General features: G+C 43.3%; 1 protein-coding gene across 1 annotated transcript in view; it reads right to left on the bottom strand.

Annotated features, from left to right (window-relative positions):
• Window positions 1-14705: 14705 nt before the first annotated feature.
• The window catches only part of LOC138521603 (phospholipase A2 inhibitor gamma subunit B-like), a 230753-nt gene continuing 223558 nt past the window's right edge, over window positions 14706-21900 (bottom strand). Inside the window, exon 5 of the mRNA XM_069634551.1 lies at window positions 14706-15742. Coding sequence (XP_069490652.1) covers window positions 15543-15742 — 200 coding nt within the window. The 3' untranslated portion in view covers window positions 14706-15542. The remainder of the gene's footprint in view (window positions 15743-21900) is intronic.

The following is a 21900-nucleotide window of genomic DNA, read 5'->3' as shown; positions in this document are numbered from 1 at the left end:
TTAACCTTAACTGCTGAGTCCTTCACATTTTTTTGTCGTGAGGACCTTAAGAGGGGGCGCTTGACCTCCCTCAAGGGAGGGCCCCTCGAGATCGATGATCGGCCCACCTTCGAAGGTCTGGGTGCTGGAGTCTGAAAGGGGGACTCGCATAGCGGGTGTACTGTCCTCCGTCTTTCCAGCACAGTCGTCCTTGTGCCTTGTTTCCATTTTGCTGTTCAAGGCATTGATGTAACCTTCCGGGAAAATCAGACGGCTGTTCATCATGGCTGTAATGGACATATGGCCTTTCAGCGAGTCATTTATCGATTCGTACAGTTTGCAGAAGGGCGCCATCGCCAACGTTACTGTGGACATTATTAATCTTAAGTCTGTCGTTTTAGGCGAGGAGTCCTTGGATGGATTCCCTGTGAGTTCACTGGAACGTCGATTTGTCGTTGGACTGGGAACCGTTTGGAAACTAGAATTGTGGGTCCCCACTCTGGAAATCACTGGAGTCCTTGGAGCATCAAGAGTGGACCTCTCCCCTTGTCTAAGGAGGTTACGGGGGTCCCAGGCTTGAGCTGTCAAGGAGGTCTGCCCGGACTCCAGGTTTGGCCGGATAACTCCCGATGATGATCCTAGGTCTGGAGTCTTAGGCACAAGGCCGTAGGCTTCCAGGTCTTTTGGGTGAATCTCAGATGTAGACAGTGACTGCTCAAGCTGGTGATCCTCCACGTCGCTTTCTACCACGATGGGATTTGTCGGAGGACAATACCGCTCCTTGTTTTGCAAGGAGTACTTGGGTGTGTGACATAAAAACCCTGTTTTCAGGGACGAAGTCACAGGTCCCTCGGAATCACAGTTCATGGCTAAGAGAGACCATTTAGCCGAAGCCAATGACTTTGGTCGTGGCCAATTTGTCGCTACTTCCGAGTGGTTTGGTGAAATTAAGGGCTGACTTGGAGGGGGAGGTAGAGCAGTACTTGGGGATCCAAAATGCCACCTAATGTTGGCATCGGGGGCTGTGCTAGAAAAAGTAAAACACACCAGTTTAAGCGAGAATACTGGCCTTGCGTTGTTAGATTGCTCTGATGTTGTGGCCGGGGTTTGGTCCGTGACGACCCTCAGGATCTCAGCATCCGAGATTTCTTCAGAAGTCAGGGGTTTCTTTTTAAAAAGTTGTCAAAGAATCTGTTGTTAGTAGGCAATATAGGCGGGACGTCGTTCGTTTGATTTGGAGGCCTGTCAGAGGCGTTTGTAAGTTTTTGACGCTTTGGTATCTGGGCTTTCAACCCCAGCTTTGGGCGCTGATGAGCGGATCGTTTCCTACACGACGGGCCTCCCTTTTTCTTATGATGGACAGCATTTGCAGAAATATGAAAAGGTTTGGTGTAAATATCCTTGGTCGTCACTTCCCTTTGGGTAATTGGTGGTACGAGGTCCAAATGAGCAGAGGCGGTGTACTGGTCCCCCACTGTCCGCTCAGACCATGATGGAGCTACTCCGGTCACCGCGGCACAGGGCTCCGGAGGAACGTGGTGTAGGATAGAGGCCCGAATGGGGCCATTGGAGGCTAAGAGGTCTGTCTCCCTCATTTGCAAGTTTTCCTGGGGCTTCTCCCCGTCTTGATCGATGCACCCCTCTGCCCCAAGAGGAATTGGAGTTGTCAATGCTGGACCAACCCCCGGGGACAAACAGATGAGAGGTCTGAGCGGGACACTCTCCCCCCCACCGCCCACTGATACCACCTCACCTGGGGCGAGCGGCGTTTCTTCTCCTCCGAGGGGCCGCGCAGCACTCGCGTCGCTTGGCGGGGGACAGCAGGTAGAAGGTGGGAGCTCTGTCCGGATCACGGGATTGCTGGAGGTAGGAGACTCCACGGCGTCCCTCAAGAGTGTTTCCGGATCCAGTTCAGGTACCAGTCCAGGTTCCGTGTTTACTCGCATCGGCACAAGGGGGTCCATCTCTTTATCCAGCTGAGAGAGAAGCATCATGGTAGTTTTGGCGCTATGTAACCGAGGACCAAGAGTCTCAGATTTTTTGGCAGAAACCAAGGTGTGCGAGGCGCTGTTTTTCCTACTGGCAGGTCGTGCTGCCCTAGCTGCCATAGACTGCAGAGACTGCCACTCTGCAGCCACTCCGCGGCCGCTCCGCGGTTAAGAGAGGTTTTAGTATTAGAGTTCCGCCCTCACACAGTAGACACTGGAGAAAGACTTCCAAGCACTGGAAGCACAGGAAGCACGCCTTGAACCTGCAGAGACTGCCACTCTGCAGCCACTCCGCGGCCGCTCCGCGGTTAAGAGAGGTTTTAGTATTAGAGTTCCGCCCTCACACAGTAGACACTGGAGAAAGACTTCCAAGCACTGGAAGCACAGGAAGCACGCCTTGAACCTGCAGAGACTGCCACTCTGCAGCCACTCCGCGGCCGCTCCGCGGGAAAAAGGGGTTTTAGTATTAGAGTTCCGCCCTCACACAGTAGACACTGGAGAAAGACTTCCAAGCACTGGAAGCACAGGAAGCATGCCTTGAACCTGCAGAGACTGCCACTCTGCAGCCACTCAGCGCAATATTTATATTAATAGTAACATTTGAACTAAAAATTATATTATGGTGAGGGGAAGAAATATTGCCTTATTTTTTATCTCAAGGTCTAAATAGAAATAGGAACATCATATTTTTCATGTCTGCAGTGAAGGTGAAACCGAAAGGCAAGGGGACCTTGGAATTTTGAACACTGAGAGAAGAGGCTCATTGTTAGTTGTCCCAGTAATGGACAGAGTAAAAATTCCAAGGACAATATTTAGTAACTAAGCAGAAACAAATAAGATAACATGGACTTGAAGGCAACACATCGGACCAAATATAAGTTTCTATTCTGAATAGCTCTCAAAAGAGAATGACCCTCATTTTACATTGCAAGAATGGACAGCCAACAATTCATGTAAGTTTTATTTTCATAATTATTTTTATATTTATCTAACTTTGTGCTTGAAGCAAACCAATGTTGTACATTTATCTTCAACATGAGGCAAAGACAGGAAATAGCTTTTTATTAGAATATAAGGCGTCAAATGTTTTTTAAAATAGGGAATAACTCGCAACACAAGGGCAATTGATATCTTCAAAGTTTTAGAACTTACATGTGGCTGTCAAATTGCACATCGTGGTTTTGGCTTTGAATTGAAAGATGGAACTTGTAGTTTAGTTTTTAAGTTATGATAAAACATTGCAAGACAGGACTTGTTTGAATACACCCCCATGTAACATGGACTTTTGTGATGTATGCAGTAAAAAGTATAAACCTTGTATATTTACTGAAAAGAACACATGAATATCTGATGTACTTATATGAATCATTTTTGTATGCAGAATACATCAAAAAGTATGTTTTATTTACATGTAGGTAATAGTGTTAGTCGTTTTGAAAACGAGTACTAAAATATATATTGTTTTATTACATCTAAATAGTTACGTCCTAGAAATGTGTGTATGTTTAGGTCACCATTTGCCTGTGGATGGGTTCATCAGCCAAAACTGGAGCATCACCATCACAAAAACAACCGTCATATCGATCTTCTGGGACGATCGTGCGGCTCTATTTGCCCATTTGCAGTGCCCGTCATCAGGACCTACATGACTGCATTTCGTCAATGAAGACATGCGGAGTGCAATGTTTTATTACGGGTGTGTAACAAATAACGTTTTCTCCCAAACAGAACGCCATGGGCTTCAAGAGAAAATTAATGATGGAACTGAATTGAATTCTATTTTACTCCAGGGACCATTCTCTTGCACAATTCAAGTAGCGGGATTAAAACATCAAAGAATGAAATCTGAAATATTGCATGGAATGTGACCATCGACCTAAACATGATTACTATGCCTTGGAGTAAACAATCTGTTCTTCCATTGATTATGTGAACCAAAAGTTGTAATGGCTCCATTGGATGTATTCAACTGTTTCTGTTGCAATAACAAATATGACGACTTCGTAAATTCCAGACTATGAGTAATTATTGAAAAGTGTAACTTGTTATCTTCTTTTTGTGAAACACGAGTAAACATTAACTGTGTGTGTGTGTATGTGTATCTTCTGCGTTTTGTGTTGGGTAACGTAATGCAATAGTAGCAGATAGCAGACGTTTGGCTATTCTGTGCACCAACGTCATGACAAGGGGGGTAGCATATCGGTTTGACATGGCGATCACAGCGTGAGTGGCATGTGTTATGATTTACTGCCCCCAGGGCACTTAATGATAGTGCGATTGATCAACGGTTACGAATAGCACACAATGGTGGTTTCCGACCCATGCGTTTTGCGTGCCTAAATATATGAAAATCGAAGGTAAGATGTATTGGAAAGACAATGGGATCAATCAAGTTATGCTAAAAAATGCATGCCCTACTCATCGGGCCAATACAATTCTTGAGATAACTTCTTCTTTAAGCAAGCCACAGGAGAGACACTTGTTTGCTCTGGCTCAGTTGCCTCTTAAGCATCAGAAAAGCTTGGGAGAAGAGCAAAATTAGCCATTGTAGCTGTAACTCAGTGATGATTGAGAACACCCTCTATTTATTACTTGTCTCCCCCCTATATGAAATCTGAAGGATAAAAATGTGCATATGATCCTTCGAGCGAGAGGTATAAGGATAATCATGGAGGCAATGGTCTTTCTCCTGGGAGACTTTGATGATAAAGGTACAAGGTATGTGGCAGTCTGGAAAGTAAGAGAGTACTTGGGCTCTGTAGCCACACCGTAGCACTTGGCACTTTTTTGTTTCTTTTCACTGCAATGATTATGAGGACACAGGCTTGAAGTAGAGTCAAGCAATCATTATTTTTTATAGCAGGGGGTTCTTTTGGTCCCTTTCACTACCTTTTTATTTAACCATATTTATACTTGTTTTTAACTTTTCAGGTTTGATGTACTCTTAACTGATCTCGGTGTTTAAAAGTATTTTATTGATGGTTGTATTATAATTAAATTGTGTTAGATACCTAATTTTATTTTAATGGTCATTTTCCTTTTGTGTGACTTGTATGTTTATATTTTATATTTGCTTTATACAAAAGGACCCTGTGGCCAAAAGTATTAATACAATCAAATAAAATCAGTATAAACAGTTCAATAATATTGAAGAAAATAAATATATTGGGCGCTTATCCAATTGTACCAGCCGCCTAAGGTGTCTAAAAAGAGATATTTCCTATTATCTCACACAATCATTTCTAACTACTTTTCATTGAAAGTGACCAGCTGTGTTTCAAGTGTATGGTAATTTGAGCAAACGGTTTTTACACCAGCAAACTGTACAATGTTTTTGGAAATTACTCAAGTATTCATATTAAAATATATGGTAATTGCTACCAGGTAGAACAAGCTTTTAATTTTGGAGAGCATGAGTTTATAAAATTGAAATGGAAGAGGAATCAATACATTAATTTGAATTGGCTTTGGATTCCATTTAAGGAGGAATCCTCTTGTTTCTGCACAGTGTTACTTTGAAAAATGACATGGGTTAATTCAATTATTATTACTTTCTTCTTCCTTATCCCAGGATTTTTTAATGTACACTGGTTTTCACAGGTCAAAGTGTTTATCAATTCTGCAAATCTGTGAAATACATTATACATCACACTCACAAACCCAGCTATAACTTGCTTCTGTGAAAACCAAGGGAATTCATTATTAATTTTTAATTGTCAGAGACAAATATGACTTACACAAATATAGACCTAAGGAAATTATTTTAATTAGACTTCCACAAACAAAGTATCTGGGATTTAATTAATTATGGAGACATTTTTATAAATGCTGTAGGATTATTGTACTCACTGCTGGTTGGTCTTTCAAAGGTCCAGGACACATAGGGTCTTGAAACGGCTTACGACCTTATCAACAGATATTCTTTGCCTTTCAGTCTGTTGCCCTCCTCCTAAAATCCCTCTCAAGTAACCTGTTGTTTTCTTGAGAAAGGCATCTTCATTGGAATTGTACTAAAATGTTGCCTATGCAACTGCGCGGCCGCAGTCACTGCGACTTTGGGAGCGCACAAAATACTGACTCCCATTACTGAACGCAAGCAGAGCGGGGTTTGCAGGGGTGTCCCCTGCACTCCTTGGGTGCAGTAACGGGAGTTGGTGGGTTGCAGGGGTTTGCGGTAAGCGGGGACAAGAAAGTAAAAAAAAAAAGCAGAAAAGCACCCATCGGGGTCAGCTCTGATCCACATTAGTTGGAGGAACTGATGCTGCAGGGATAGCAGGGTGTAGGCGGCAGACACATAAGTGTGGTGGTTCAGGGAAATGCGGGCTGGGGGATTGGGCAAAGTGATCTATCTGATCACTGCTCCATGCTTTAATTGGCGTCAACATTTTCATCTGCGCAGTTACAGGTGGCGCAGTGATCACATAGATTCTCTTCATTTAGAGCATTATGGAAAAGGCTTTCTGAGGGAGATTTGACATCAGGTACTTGAAGGTGGAGCACCAATCCACTCTGCCCTTTGGGACAGGTTCTCCTTCTCTTCTGCTTTCCCAGAACCCTCCCCTCTAAACACATGTTTGAGTTTAAATACCCAGCAAGCTCCTCCCATCCAGCAACATTTGTTGCAGCATTTTTGGATTGGACAAATCCTGTGACAGGTTCCCTTCCCTTACTCACACCCACTTACATCATCCCCTTTACGTCAATTGGTCCATTGAATTGTCTAAGTCTTAAGGGGATGTGTTAGCTATTAGATAGCCTTCTCTTTTGGAATGTAAAATCAAAATGTGACTGAAATATGTAGTTCCTTTATAATTAATGTGCCATTAATAAGAATTGTATATTCAGATTCACCAAAATATTTTGCATCCACAGGCCTTCCTGTAACATTTGTGTAACTTCATGCATAAGAGAGCTATTAAAATATGTGAATTTATCAACAAATAATATATTTCAATATATTATTTTTACATGCATGTGATTTTCCTTGACACATGGAATCATATATCTGCTATTTTAATTGAACCAAGGGTTCCAAAGTTATCACTGAAAATGTATTTGTCATGGTTATATTTAGATGCATTACAATTTACATTTGTTGTCAATGTTCAAGTATCACAGAACCATCTGATGCCGTGAGCAAAGGCCCTTTTAATAGAGTGTTTTAATGGAACAGATTGCTCTGTCAGGTCAGACATCCGGGGTTGCGTAGACATCAAATCATTTGAAGTTGCCAATACTAACTGACAAAACATCCATGAATCTCTTACCAGGGTGGGCTTCCATATGAGCCTAAAAATAGGACCATGCTGTGTTTGGATTTCATTTTGGCTTTTTCTTTCATACTTTGAATGCAGTCATTTGACTCATATAAACACATCTGTTCCATTAACTGTTTGAATGCCTTGATAACAGTGCTGGGTAAGGAGACATGTGCTTTCCTGTTTTTGAGAAAACTGACAGCTGCATAAACAATTAAAATTAGGTTGACATTTTCAAGATTACATGTAAAAGGAAAATTATTTATTTGTGTCATTTTACCGGTATTGGCATTCTAATAAAATGTAGGCATATACACAAACTTAATTCAATCTACTAAATGATATCTAATATGAATTCTGCTTATCATTTAATTGCATAATATTAAGATATTTGTTCCATGGTTGACATGTTCCCTTTATGACAGAAGTTGCATTTTTTAATAGAAAGCATTACATGTAATCAAATAATATGTAACTATATCTTGTCACCAATCTAGGTTATTTCAATTTCATACTTCAACATATCTCCAGTGCTGCTAGTGATTCTAGATAGTTTTCTTATGCAATGTCCTTGGCGACTGTGTGTTTCCTTCTTTTGGGTTCCAAATGCAGAGTTGTTCCAAAGAAGCTCATAGTAGACTTTAGTAAAGGACAATATTCAACAGTTGAACAATGATCCATCTCTGCTATGGGAACCAGAAATGCTTTAATGAGATGATAGAAAATGTCCTTATGATTGGGATGCTGGCTCCATGCTAAAAGGAAGACATCAAAGGCTGTGTTGCTTTTGTATCAATACCTTGTTAAGACAAACTATCGGTGAAGGATGAGGATCTCACACTTCCCTCTCCCCTTAAAGTGCAGCAGACCAATATTGACAGATACTGTAAAGGTAATAGAGCTTCTGTTGCGTTCATTGTTTTTGTAGTGTAGTACTTTCTGGACTAAGACAGGTAGTGTGTCAATCATGAGCAAAGCCTTAGTAGCTCACAGATGGATAACATCAAACACATCTGCCACATGCAGCCAGCTACAGTGCTGGATTGGACTACAGGGAATCCTGAAGAGTTCCCCAGTGGACCTCTGTGCAATGGGTCTCTTTTGTGAGGGCACGCTACATTTTTTAAATTGCTGCATGTATTACACACAATCACGATGACAATAGTGGTCTGTTATCTTTAAATGAGAAAGTGAGTAGGCCCCTTTAAGGCACATTTAGGATCTCCCTATAAGTGCAGCCTTGCAAGTAAGGGTGTTAATCTGTTCTGCTGCCCTATGAGTCAAATTTAGAGATAAGCTACTGGAGTTCTCGCATGGAGGTTTCAGTACAGCAGGAGAGCTGAATTTCATGATTTCTATTATCTAGAGGTTGCAGATGAATTGAGAATTTCAATTCTAGTATGGAACATATTTGTATGATCTAGTGTAGGTATTAGTATTTGATGGTTTGGCTTTTTTGTCACTTTCAGTTTATTTTGTGTAAATACATATGCAAGAATCATTTCCTACGAAATGCATGACTACATCCCTTAGGTGGCTCATCCTTGTTAAGAACAAATATATCTGCTTATTGAATATTCCCCATGGTCAGGCTGGGAATCCTCAGTAATATTAAAGCAGTTTAGATTTAAAGCTTAAAACTGCTTAGCACTTTTATAGTGAATCTGTGTTCCTTTGAGTCCTACTTCCCAAGCCAATGGCATTAGTCCTCCTTAGGGCCACCCCCCGGTGGCCATCCTCAGATTTGGAAGCGCATGTAATGTGGCAGTAGGAATCAAGAAGATCCAAATATGGGTAGGCGGGAGTGTCACATGTGAATCCATGAAAGATACCAATGCTGGAGAACAGGAGTTACAGGTAAGTAACGTGTTCCTTCTCCAACATTGTATCCTTCATGGATTCACATGCTTATTCAATACAATTATACAGCAGTACATATACCCGACCAATGGGAAGCGGTACAACTCAACAGAAGCAATTGAACTCACCTTTGGAGCACTCACCTCATGTATAAAGGTTGTGAAGCACTGCCTGGCTGACTCTAAACTCCTTCCTGGAATCTCTATCGATGTAGTAGAACCTTTTCAAGGCATGGACAGACACATGGCTGCCCTGCAGATGTCTAGCAGGGGGAACACCAGACAGGACGGCCTTAGTAGATGTCATGGCTCTGGTCGAGTGTGCTCTTGGTGTTCCTGGCAGGGGCCTGTTGGCCAGTTGATGGCAGTGTGATATGCACCCTGATAGCCATCTGGAAATGGAAGACTTTGCTAGGGCTTTTCCTTTGCCCACAGGTCTGAACGCCACAAACAGTTGTGATGACTGGCGGAATCCTCTTGTGCATGAGACATAAAATTCATTGAGATGAAAGGCTGAAGGGACCTTTGGTATGAACTAAGGGTTATTTCGAAGAACAACCTTGGACTGGTGAAAGGTAAGGTATGGTGGCTTGCAGGATAATGCTTGCGATTCCTGACTCATCTGGCCGTGATGGCAAATAGAAAAGCCATCTTCCAAGAGAGGACTTTTAGTGGAACACGATGTAGAGGATCAAACGGAGAGCCCATTAACTTGGAGAGGACCACATTTAGTTCTCACGCTGGCGTTGGGGCCCATACAGAGGAAAACACTCAAAATATTCCATTGAGGAACTCTGTTATGAGTCTCAGCGACAGCAGAGTCTGGTCTGCGGTGCGTGTGTAGTGAGAAATGGCTGCTAAATTGGAAGAGTGTGCCAGGCCTCCCTTAGCTAGAGATAAGAGGTATGGCAAGATCTGAGCCGCCTGGATTTGGAGCGGGCTGAGCTGCTGGGATGTACACCGAGCTGTAAAACGTTTCCATTTGTGCCGATAACATGGCAGCAAAGTGGATGTTCTGGCCGTGGCCAGGATTTGTTTGCATTATGGGGGCAATGGAATGCGTCTGAATTCTTGGGCTGCAGGAGCCAAGCTGTCAAATTGAGGGACACTGGATCATGGTGCAGCACTTCACCCCAGTCTCTGGAAAGCGGGTCGGGAAGAGGAGGCAGTTTGATATATGGTGCCATCGACAGGTGGATCAGGTCGGAGTACCAAATCTGGCATGGCCATGTTGGAGCCACCAGGATCATTTTGCATCAGCTCCGTTTGAGTGTACTTAGTACTCGAAGCCTTAGCGGAATTGGCAAAAAAGCATAGAGGAAGAGCACCTCCCATGGGAATGAGAAGGCGTCCCCTGGACTCCCTGTCTGGGGATATCAACTGGCAAACTCAGTACACTTTGTTTTGTCAGCTGTATTGAATAAGTCATTCTCTGGATGTCCCCACTGAGGAAAGAGGTGGAGAACTTGGTCCTGATGAATCTCCCATTTGTGGCAGGACCACAGATCCCTGCTGAGGGAGTCCGCAATGGCATTGTGAATGTCTGGTAGGTGGAAGGGGATGAGAAACATGTTGTGTGGTGTTGCCCATTTCCATAGAGCCTGTGCCTCTGTGGACAGGACTGCAGAGCGGGTACCTTCCTGCTTCCAGATGTAGAACACAGTGGTGGTGTTGTCCATGAAAATGCGGACAACCCTATTCTGCAGTTGTGGCTTGAAGGACTTCAGGGCTCAGAACACCATCCTAAACTCCGGGACGTGGATGTGAAGGGATTTCTTATTGGGTTGCTATAGCCCCCTGGCATGAGAATGTCCTGTATGTGCTCCTCAACCTTCTAGGGAGGCATGTGTGGTCACTTTAGCCTGATGAATTGGAAGGTGAAAAGGAGCCCCTCTGTATTAGGTGGTTGCAATGACTCCACCATTGGAGAGTCTTGCAGAAAGGCTGTGTGAGGAGAAACCTGTCTTCCCAGAATTCTGACCCTTGTTTCCAGTGGGCGTCGAGGAATTCCTGAAGGGGCCTCATGTAGAGCTTCAAGTCAAGTTGGACAGTCACTGGACCTTGTGTAGAATGAAACCCAGAGATGTTAGACACTGGATGGTCTCCTTGGAGTGTTGTGTTCCTAGTGATAAGGATGGAGTGTGCACTAGCCAGTCGTTCAGTAAGGGTATATGTAGATGCCTGCACATCGGAGAGCACCGTTACTGGAGCTAGGCCTTTTGTGAACACCTGTGGTGCTGATTTTAGGCCGAAAGACAGTGCTTTGAATTGATAGTGCTTGCTTTGCACTATGAACCAGAGGAACAGTCTGTGTCTTTGATGGATGGGGACATGGAAAAATACATCTTCTAAGTCCAGAGAGAAGAGGAAGTCTCCTTGTTCCAGCTGGTCGGGGATGTGCTGTAGCGTAATAATGCAAACCTTTTGGGACTTTAGGAACTTGTTGAGTTTCCTGAGGTCTAGCATGGGGTCACCATCCTCTGGGCTTTTTTGACCAGGAGCATCTGGAGTGCACTGCTGAGTCCTGGAGGTGTGATGGGTCGACTTCTATTGCACCCTTTTTTAGAAGGGACTGATGGTCCAGCAGGAGGAAGGATTGGTGTTGCTCCTTTTTCCATATGGGAGGAATGGAAGGGCCTTTTCCCATGAATTCTACGGTGTGACTCTGATGAATGATGTTTAACACCCATTTGTCGGTGGTGATGTTTTTCCACTGCTTGACAAAGTTCGACAGCGTCCCCCCGCCAGATTGTGCAAGCAGGGAGTCGGGTACTGGGGTTGGGGCAACATGGTTGTTTAGAGGGAGTGGGTGATAGGAAGATCCATACTCACTTGACGTCCTTGAGAACTTTGTCTTCCCAGATCGAGAAGACTGGTGGCATTGTTGGAGGGTGCCCAGGGAACGAGCTGTGTCTGTATCAGCTTTAATCGTTTGTCGACTCAGGATTCATCCACCTTCTCTCTGAAAAGTTCTACCCCATCAAAGGGCATATCTACCACTTTTGTTTGCTTCTAAAGAGACTACAGAGTCTGGGCAGGGTTGAGAGTGGAGGAACTTTGGGGCTGAGCCTAGTACCCTGTACTTTTTCTCCAGGCGGTCTATTTTTGGAGGTGCTGAAAAGTGGTTCTTCATGACTAGAAGACCATCCTCCCAAATATCCTCCAACATGGGACTAGACACTACAGAATTTCTGGAAGCTTCGCTCCTCTGGAAAAGGAAACCTTCCTTCCTTTGTTCTTCTGGTATAAGGTTGAATAATTTGGCTGCATGTGTCATGAGGGTGTGAAACAAGCCAATTTCATCCAGGAGTGAGTCTATTGGTTGGAATATCTTCTGGCTCACCATTGCCTGGGATAAGGAGATTGCAATAAAGGGGATTGTAAATAGAATTGATAGCCACGCACAGGCATGTGGGAATAGACAAAATTCAGAGTCCATCTGCAGCCATCTATAAGGGTGTTCAAAAACGTATGAGGGTTCAGTCCAGATTCTGGTTGAAAAGTGGTTGTTAGCTGCTCAATCATAGTTCAACGTATTCTCATGTGTGGATACAGAGCATTATCACAAGTGTGTACATGGACGTTTGAGTGAAGAGCAGGATCATAAGAAAAAGTGGTTGGTGCATGGCTCCCCTCCTCACATAGCCCTTCAAAGGATTGTGTGTGACAAATTGCTTACCAAAGATTTGAAGGGCCTAACGGAATTTTGCCACACTGGGGATTTTAAGGATTTCCATAATATGTGCCTAAAGTACAGGCCAAAAAGTTTGCATTTCATCATAGACGGTATGGAGGCCAGAAAAAGGATGTCTGTACTTGCTCACAATGAGAACATTGGTAGGGTACAAGCAAGGACAGCAGGTGCTTGTGCATGTGATTATGTGATATTTAATATGATGATGATTTGAATATGTGTATTTTCTTGGTCACATAAAACTGTTCTGTACACGGTATTAAATGTAATGCTTCTGTAGCCATTCAGACTTGGATGGTAATATTAACATGATTGGAATTTGGAAAATGCCTGAGATTTTACTGTTTAAAGAATTGTGGGTTTGATCGAAAAGCCCTGACATTATAGGCCTGATTCATGGATCATTTGCGCCCAAAAAAACGGGATTTGTGCGCCATTCTGCCCGCAAATCCCCATTAGTTAAACAGGGATTTGCGGGCAGAATGGCGCACAAATCTCATTTTTCTTGGCGCAAATAATCCATGAATCAGGGCCTATTAAGTGGAAATACATGGAGCTGTATTTTAGGCTTACCTTCTGATTGGAATCTGCTTATTTTTCACTACATCTACGAAGAGGTGTAAATAAAAATACCAAATCACCCAGAATTCGTTTTTCTGGAATTTAACATCAATATATTACAAATCTCATTTTTTATAAGCACCATAAAGTAACATGGATGAGTGATATTGAAGATGAAACTAGATTATTTGTGTAATGAATTCAACATTTTGCATGACATTTCTAAAAAAATAAAGCATGGATGAAGCTTTCTTGAAGAATAAAACAGAGAACCAACTAAAAGATGTATGGAATGTGAATTACTTGGCAAGTAGAAGTTGTGGTAAAATGATGAGGATTGAAAGAGTCCAATAGTATATGGGGCACATTGGTGCCAATTTTACCAACAAGGGTTGACACTGGGTGTAATAGCCATACGTCTCCGCCATAGCCTCTTCTCCATCCTAATCAGTCAATGTGTATGCCCATGTGGAGCGGTCGACCAGGTACACTGGCTACATTGTTGAAATTGAGACGAGTCAAACTAATTGTAACATGCAGACATTGTTGTTTGGGTTAGGGAGACAGTCGGATCCTGCATACTGGAACAGTACAGTACAGTGAAGTGTAGCATTAGCTCAGTCTCTGCTCCTAGGGGCAAAGCATGTTGGTATGATAGTGATGAATCCCTGCATGAGGGGACTGTCTGGGAGCTGCTGAGAGTGTGGTTTCCTTGTTCTAGAGAGACTGCGTGTGGCAGTAGCTGCGGCAAATGCAAATAAACATTCAATGGTACATTAAAGACCAATGTCGAAACTCCTTGTTACCGAGAGAACAAACACCACATACATATTCCATTTTTTCTTGGGAGGAGGGCCTCCCCAAACTCTGCTTAGTGGGGTATGGCTTGCTACATGTGTTTGCTACGTGTGTTTGTGCAATGTAACATTACGCCAATTTAAAAATAATTCAAGGGTTCTTTTGGTGTCCAGTCCTGTCCAGTCTTTAGGTGTCCAGTCCGGCGAGCTACCATGTCTACAAAATGAATCTCCAGAACTGATCTTACCTGCAACCTGGGAACGATTGTGCAAAGTTGCACTTCTTGGTCTTTTTTGCTTTTGTATAAATGGTGTTGCATGGTTCCAGGCAAGTGGCAAGACAGAGGACACTGTAATGCCTCCTCTATATTGATGTTCATGCTGGCTAAGGAGGCTCTCAGATTCTCTCTGGCTTTAATGAAAAAATTGTACGTTTTATGTTATGTACCTTGGATTGCTGAATTCGATTTTAATGAGTTTCATATAATGATTATGTTCTCAATTGAGAATTACTTTATTATTCTCCACCGTAAGGTTTAGATTAGTCACAAAGTCAGGACGCAGTGTAGAAGTTGGAATTCTTTTATTGTAAACTCCCATTTCCTTCAAATGAGAATGGCACAAACATGTCACCCCAGGCAGGTGATATTACAACCATCCCAATCATTGATGCACAATAAACATGGCCCATTCATTACGGCTCAATTAACTAACCATATTTAATATCAAGAGGTGCATATTCCTCTTCGACTTAACTTATGCCACCAAGTGCAGATGTCAAGGATCCTCGCAGTTACAGTCTATAGACTTGCCAGACGTCTATAATCCTCACTGTGTCCTAAATGTAAACATATGTCAATATTGTCCCTCACAAAAGTGTGCCAATGGTGTCACTACATGCTTTTAAAAGATCTGGGCACTTCCAAGTCTGTCAACACTTTGAGGCTTAGAGGATGTTTGAGGGAGCTAAATCATCTCACGGCTGGCTAAGTTCAAATTATGTCAGTAATTTTGCAAAGATAGAGAGGCTACAACCTAGCTCCAAACACTTAGACTTCTATCAAATCCAGTTTAGGTGTGCAGTATGACTATGCTAAGGCCAGCCTACTTGTTTGATGTGTTTGCGAGGTGTCGTTATAGCTCTGGTCAAAATATCTACATTGTAAAAACCTTTGCTTTCAGAATCAGTGCACAGTATTGCAGTTGGGCTGGGAGGCACACAGGGGAAATAACGATTGCAAAGCTAGTGAAAAGTCAAAGCGTGGAACTGGTCTGAGAGGAAGCCTCAAAGAGGAATGAGATGATGCCTCAGCTCAGTAGGCCCGCAGAAATGTGAACACATTGGTATCAAGCTTTACATGATGCCAATGGTGGTGGCAGCCGGTTGGCAGTTGTTCCAGAGAGGTCTAGAAGAAGGGGTACAGCGCAAGCAGCGCAACGAGGAATGGCAGAAAGATGCCATGCTGAAGGCGGATGCTGCTGTCTGTGCAGACCGAGTCAAACGTCATTATTGGTTCACTTCCATTTAACACCTTGTAGCCTCCAGGATCACAGAAATTCGGAGTTGCACAACCACGTGCAGCAACGGTGGTAGAAGCAGCAGAGCCTGTGGAGAGAATGAAACATGTTTATGCTGGAAGGTCATGTGCGTCATAAACCCCTGCACATGTCATCAAGCCTGCTTTGGCCTACTACACCATGAAGGCGCCAACATGGCCCCTATTACATTGCCTCCCTGCTCTAATGAAAAACACACTACTCAATGGTTTACCAGTTTGCTAGTGACTAGTCCTCAATCTGAAGTCATTGAAAGTTGTTCTACCAAATCAGGAAACCTCACTACTTCTGCTCATTCATTATTGCTCCTCATCAGTCATCAGCTGTCTTCGTCACACACCCTATACATTCCCCACTTCGCCCCGGATGTATAGTTTTGTACCAATCCTCTTAGTTCCCATTCCTCCTCCTCCTCCTCGTTCAGCAATCCCATAGCTCCTTATTTCTCCTCATTTCTCAAACATAAAGTCTGCTTTCCTTGTCCTCCCCACTCCTATGTCATCTTTCATAAGTCATCCTCTTCCCCAATCAGCCTACCTTCTATTTCTACTCTCCCCCCCTCCTCTCCTCCTTAAGGATTCCCAATGAATCCTTAAGGAGGCATAGCCACTTTATTCTGATTGGACGACCAATAAATAGGCGTGCTGCCTCGTCTGCACACTGTTAGAAAAGAAATGAACCACGAGGCCAGAGCTGGCAGAACATGACCTGGAAGTTAGGCGTCTAGCTGGACTCTATCCTGCAGCGGAAATGCGCTTGGGTGGACGAGGGAGGAGAGAGGAAGCAAGAACATCCATGGCGTGCAGCAGCAAATTGAATTAGATGGGCTCAGAGTCACAGGTGTTCGTGTTAAGCACTGGACGAAATTCCTTGGGAAAACAATTTCTGATTGTACAACACCGGGAGATAAAACATGCCAAGAAAGAAAACTGGATGGTCTGGTCACGCCTGCACTGAGACATGTTGACTGCTCTGCTACTCTCGAACTCATGCTCATAAAAACATAATTTGGAGGCAGGGAGCCGTTATGCATTGACATGCATGTAGGCGTCTCCCTGCTGCCAAATTTCATCACATGTGTAAACCACCTTTTGCCTTGTACTTTTGCACTCCGCCGTGCAAAGTGAGTAAACGCTGCCTGGCATGCTCCCATGGCAGCCAGCGTTTACGTTTGATTGTGCATGCCGAAAAACCCTGCCCGACCTGCTAGCATGGTAAGCAGTGTTCACAATTAAAATTAAATTTTTCCCGACATGAGAGCATCTCGGCAGGGTTTCATTGTAATTGTACACACCTCCTACCATGCAAAAATGGCAGGCAGTGTGAACAATGGATCCCCATGGGGTCCACCGGCTTTATGCTGATGCATAAAGCCGGTGGACCCCATAGGGATCTCCAGCATTTGTGCCAGCATGGAAATTGATGCCGGCGCAAATGCTGGGGCATTTGAATGGCAGAGAGGAAGGGAGGTGTCAGAAATGCAAGTTGCGTTCCACCCCTCCTCTCTGCCATACACATGCATGAAAATGTGGTGTGACGTGATTGAAAGGTGTTAAACCCTTACTCAAGGCTTTTATGCCTTTCAATCATGTTATGCAACTGACCAACAAGATCCCCTCTATATTTTGAGTTTGGTTTGGATTTCTTATTACGGTATTCTTTTTAAGCAAAGTGTTCAGTTCATAAACAAATAAAATGTGCATGCAATTCTACAGTAAGCAGTATTATCCCGGGATCGAATGCAGAATGCCCTGACTTCACATTTGCCCATGTACCTGCCATCTCTTGCTACACTGCACACTCATAGCGTTCCTGGACGGAGGGGGGTGGTTAGCCAAGCATGGAAACAAGAAATTAAACATCACTGTTTGCTGGACTGTACATTTCCACATGTTCACACCCCTCCTTAAGTAGGGGGTCGCTCCCAATGCCTCCTTATTCTTGGAATGTTTGGCTAAAGCCCTGGTGGGGAAGATACATGGCAAAGCGCTCAATGAGAAACTCTTTCATGCTAGGGAAATAGTGGCACACAGATTGCCTGCGAGTGGTCTCTTTGTGCCACCAGGGGCCACATAACAGAAACTTAGGACCGGTGCAACTTAGCACTGGGGCAAAGTTTGCCCTATTTTTAAAAAACACTGGGGCACATTAGAACACCACTGCAACACAACAAGTGCAGTTTGGCATCTTAAAATCATCAGGGCAAAAAATAGACTTTTCTGGTGCATTTTTACATCAGGGCAAAGTTGACTCTAATGCTAATACCATTCCATATTAGCACTAGGGCAAACTTTGCACTGGTGCAAACATGCAGTTAAAATGCATATTTTTTGCACTAGGACAATGTTTGCCCTAGTGCTTTTAATATTCCAAACTGTACTTGTTGTGATGCAATGGTTTTCTAATGTGTCCCTGTGTTCTCTAAAAATAGGGCACGCTTTGCCCTAGTGCTAATACCAGGCAATTTTGGAATTTCCACCCGTGCAAAGTTTCTGTAATTTGGCTCCAGGTGCTCTTGCTTGAGACCAGCAGCTGACAAGGAAGAGTTGATGTTTCATAATGGTTGGGCTAAGGATGGGCCATGTTTTGTGAATAGATTGGCAATTCCAACTCAACTTAATTTCCCATCAGACATCTCAATTTCCCCATTTTTATAAAACATATATGTTTCAGATTCTTCACTTGCAGCCTAAGTAAAATAACAAATGCAGGTCAGCAGCCATTAATCTCTGGAGGGTGCAAGAGAGGTGTTAAACAAAATGAGGCACATGCTTGCGGGAATCGTAATGCCCAGAGGCAGCGTTCCCTTTCCAGGTGCTCCCTTTGAAGGAGTTGTCTATGTAAGATGTTAACATTAGGTTCTTACTTTCGAGTGCAGTGTATGCCACAGTGTTTCAACAGACTTCATATAAATGTCATTTTTTTCTAGGCGCTTAAAATTGGGGCATTAGTTTGTTCTCAACATTTCTTGGGATAGTAAATAACTGAGGCACTCGCCTATAGTTGCTGAATTAGTGGAGGAAGGTCATATCATTTGGGGAATACCCCTGTTGACAAGGGGAAAGCCAAAAGCAAGCACCACTATGCATTAGCTACAGGCTGCAGGGGGTTATCCCAACACGGGCCACATTTATACATTGGAAGAAGTCAGGCCACAATGACTACCTCCTTCTAAGTGCTCTCGAATGTAATCCATCAGAATCCTTGACAGGCACAGGCAGCCAAGACCCCATTACAAGATAAAACATCAGTACGTCAAAGGTCCCCCTTCTGACGCACTCTAAAATACAGGATACTCCTCTCTGTACTAGAAGTTAACTTTGACTCAAGCAACTTAAGTGCCACGGAAATTAGGGTGACCTGTGAGAAAATAACGACCTAAATACAACCCTTCATGATTGATTGATTATGGAGAATTGTTCAAGCACATGACATTTTACTGAGCAGTGAAAACTGCACCTGGGCGCAGTTGCAACAGACAACAAAAGAGCGCTCTTAAAAAAAAGGAAAGAAGAAGGCAAACAGAAAGGTCTTCAATTCTTTCCTAAGTAAGGTGACAGATTTCAGCCTACAGATATCAGGTGTAAGTGAATTCCACAAACGAGGACCAACTACGAACCGAGTGTCCTCTCTAGTAATGCAGTTGGAATGAAGAATTACCAGGAAGTTCACGTTTGTGGAACAGAGGTGGCGCGTTGGATGATATAGTCGAATTTTCTGGATCAAATACTACTGTTTGAGTCCATTGATGCACTTGAAAAGTATGAGATTAAGGCCAATGTGGTTAATTTGAAAATGACTCACGATTCATGACTAAACCAAGAGAGGCAATCAAGGCAGCGGCATTCAACAAGAATCCCTAGTATAACGAGGAATGGAGGTTGTGGAAACAGAAACTGGAGAAATTGGTAAAGAGCCAGGGTGATAGAAACAAGGGGGCGGGGGAGGGAGCATTATGCTTAGATGCCCCAGCGCTGTTTTGTACAATGCAGTGAATTTAAATAAAAAAACAATGAGTACAATAATGTTTGAAGACGACACAGTGTTGATGTCTAAGACACTCAGGCCCTTATGCACAGAGCGTTTCCCAATGGGGTTTGCCATTATAAAATGCTTCTGTGAATTAGGCCCTCAGGGGTTTAAGAAAACTCTTTTTCTATTGTGTTTAGCCACAAAAGAAAACAATAAAATGCAACACAAGCAAGAAGCAAAAAGTCCTCAAATCTTACAAATGATGAAACAGGACGAAGAAACATTACTACAAAAAGTTAATAACATTTCAAGAAATATAGCAATCTGATCGATTGTATTCATCCGTGAAGCAGAGTTTAAAATTCAGCTATTTTCACCAATAAAACACATAAAAAAGCATACAACGCCAGGATTAATTTCACCACGTTGCCCCACATGAGCCAAACCCAGAACATCTCGGTCAGTAGCGCTGCACCCAAATAGCGTAGCCGTGGTTCCGCAAATGTGGTACATGACAGGACAATGTGTTTGAGTGTTTCCAATGCAGCAATCTTACAAAACCTACAATTAGTGTTTGTTAGTGACATGTCCCACTTAGATCTCCTTTCCAATGTTGGAAATTGATTCAAACGGAAGTGCATATATACGCCCCGAATCTTTGGGCAAGGAAATAAGGACACATTCATCAGGCGCTCTGATCGATTTCTTCTGAACTTTGCATACTCCCCATAAAGGGAAAAGTTACCCAATAGATCTGAGGGTTCAGCCCAATCCGCTGTGGATAGTTTATGATTTACAACCCCAGGCACCACCGTTAATTCTTCAGGAGAGGACCCAATCTGACTAAGTATCACACACATAGTAGTCTTGAACAAGGTCAGAGTGGGGGCCGATTGGATTGATGATGGCTCACCCAAGGATTGGTAAAAGAAGTTGTTTGGAAGGTTTAACATTTTGGCGTATTCAGTTAACTTCCTCAATAGGACTCTGACCGCCAGAGAAAAGAGTCTGAGCTTGTGTCTGACAACTAGGCAGGGCATAGAATTGTTAAGGCCTAGAGTCCTCTTCCAAAGTTACCCCTGTAGTGTCTTAAGTGAGGCCCCCAGATCAAAGAGGACTATGCCAAGACCATTTAGGACTATGGGCTCAATGTTCTGAAGGTAGAACCTGATCAGGGGGTACCAAGGAGTAACAACATAGTTGAGAGTTTATTTGCTTCATTTTTGCCAGCAATACAGTAAATTCCCCTCTAATGAGAGTAATCCAAGCTCCCTAGAAAGGTTATTGTCGAGATTAAATCCCAAGTACCTCATTGATGACACCCTTCCCAAAGGCTGTTCACCCACCTTCCAGATAAAGGCTTCCGGACTTTTTTTAGTGGAACAAATAAAGACCTTGGATTTTTGCCCATTGATTATTAAATTATTTTGGACAGCATAATGGTGGAATAGAATCAGTTTCCTGTGGAGGCCAATTGAAGCCTTGTCAAAAAGAATAATTTCATCAGCAAAGGCCAACCAGTTTAGAATTAGTTTGCCCATCTTTACCGGATTTGTAGTTCCCGCCTCCCACAAGGCTGCTGTAAAGACTGGAGAGGGGGGATATCTGTACTCCTGCTCTCTATATGGCAGAGTAGAGGCACAGAGCACCCCAGCCAAGATTATCTAGTACAGTGTAGTCCCCAAGCACCAACAAAGGAATGTCTACACACTATGTTAGTGAAAACACAGTTTGTTGTATAAATAGGCTCAAGTTATGTACACAATCACAATAACACACTTTGTGCTCAAGTTAATCTAAATGGTAAATATATTCAGTTTCTACGTGGCACCACAATTACTCTTTGATTCCATTAAAATGCATCAACTCTACTCAGTTCAAATGTCATACAAATTAGTTGATAAAGTGAACCAACAATAGACATAGGAGGAAAGCAGGTTGGTTAAAACCAAAGGCAGAATACTGGGCTTCTACCACTAGGCACAGTTCTGTATGAGGATCCCCCGTACCTGGGCAACCTGTAAAATAAAGATATAACACAAGCAAGTCCATATATTGTTTATATGAGTCTTATTTCCCTCTAAAATGGTTCTACCACCCCAATGTACCTGGAATAACAGAGGCAGACGTCGGGCCGGCAAAAGATCTTTCTTGAGTGGCTCCCTTTAAGGCAGGAGCCATAGACCATCGAGATCCCATGAGGAAATGGTAAACAAAGGCATCACGGCGGCAGCT

Source organism: Ambystoma mexicanum, chromosome 1q, assembly GCF_040938575.1.
Source record: "Ambystoma mexicanum isolate Mex_15411 chromosome 1q, UKY_AmexF1_1, whole genome shotgun sequence".
Classification (NCBI taxonomy): domain Eukaryota; kingdom Metazoa; phylum Chordata; class Amphibia; order Caudata; family Ambystomatidae; genus Ambystoma; species Ambystoma mexicanum.
The sequence above is the reverse complement of the archived record's forward strand: the minus strand, read 5'-3'. Positions and strand labels throughout refer to the sequence as shown.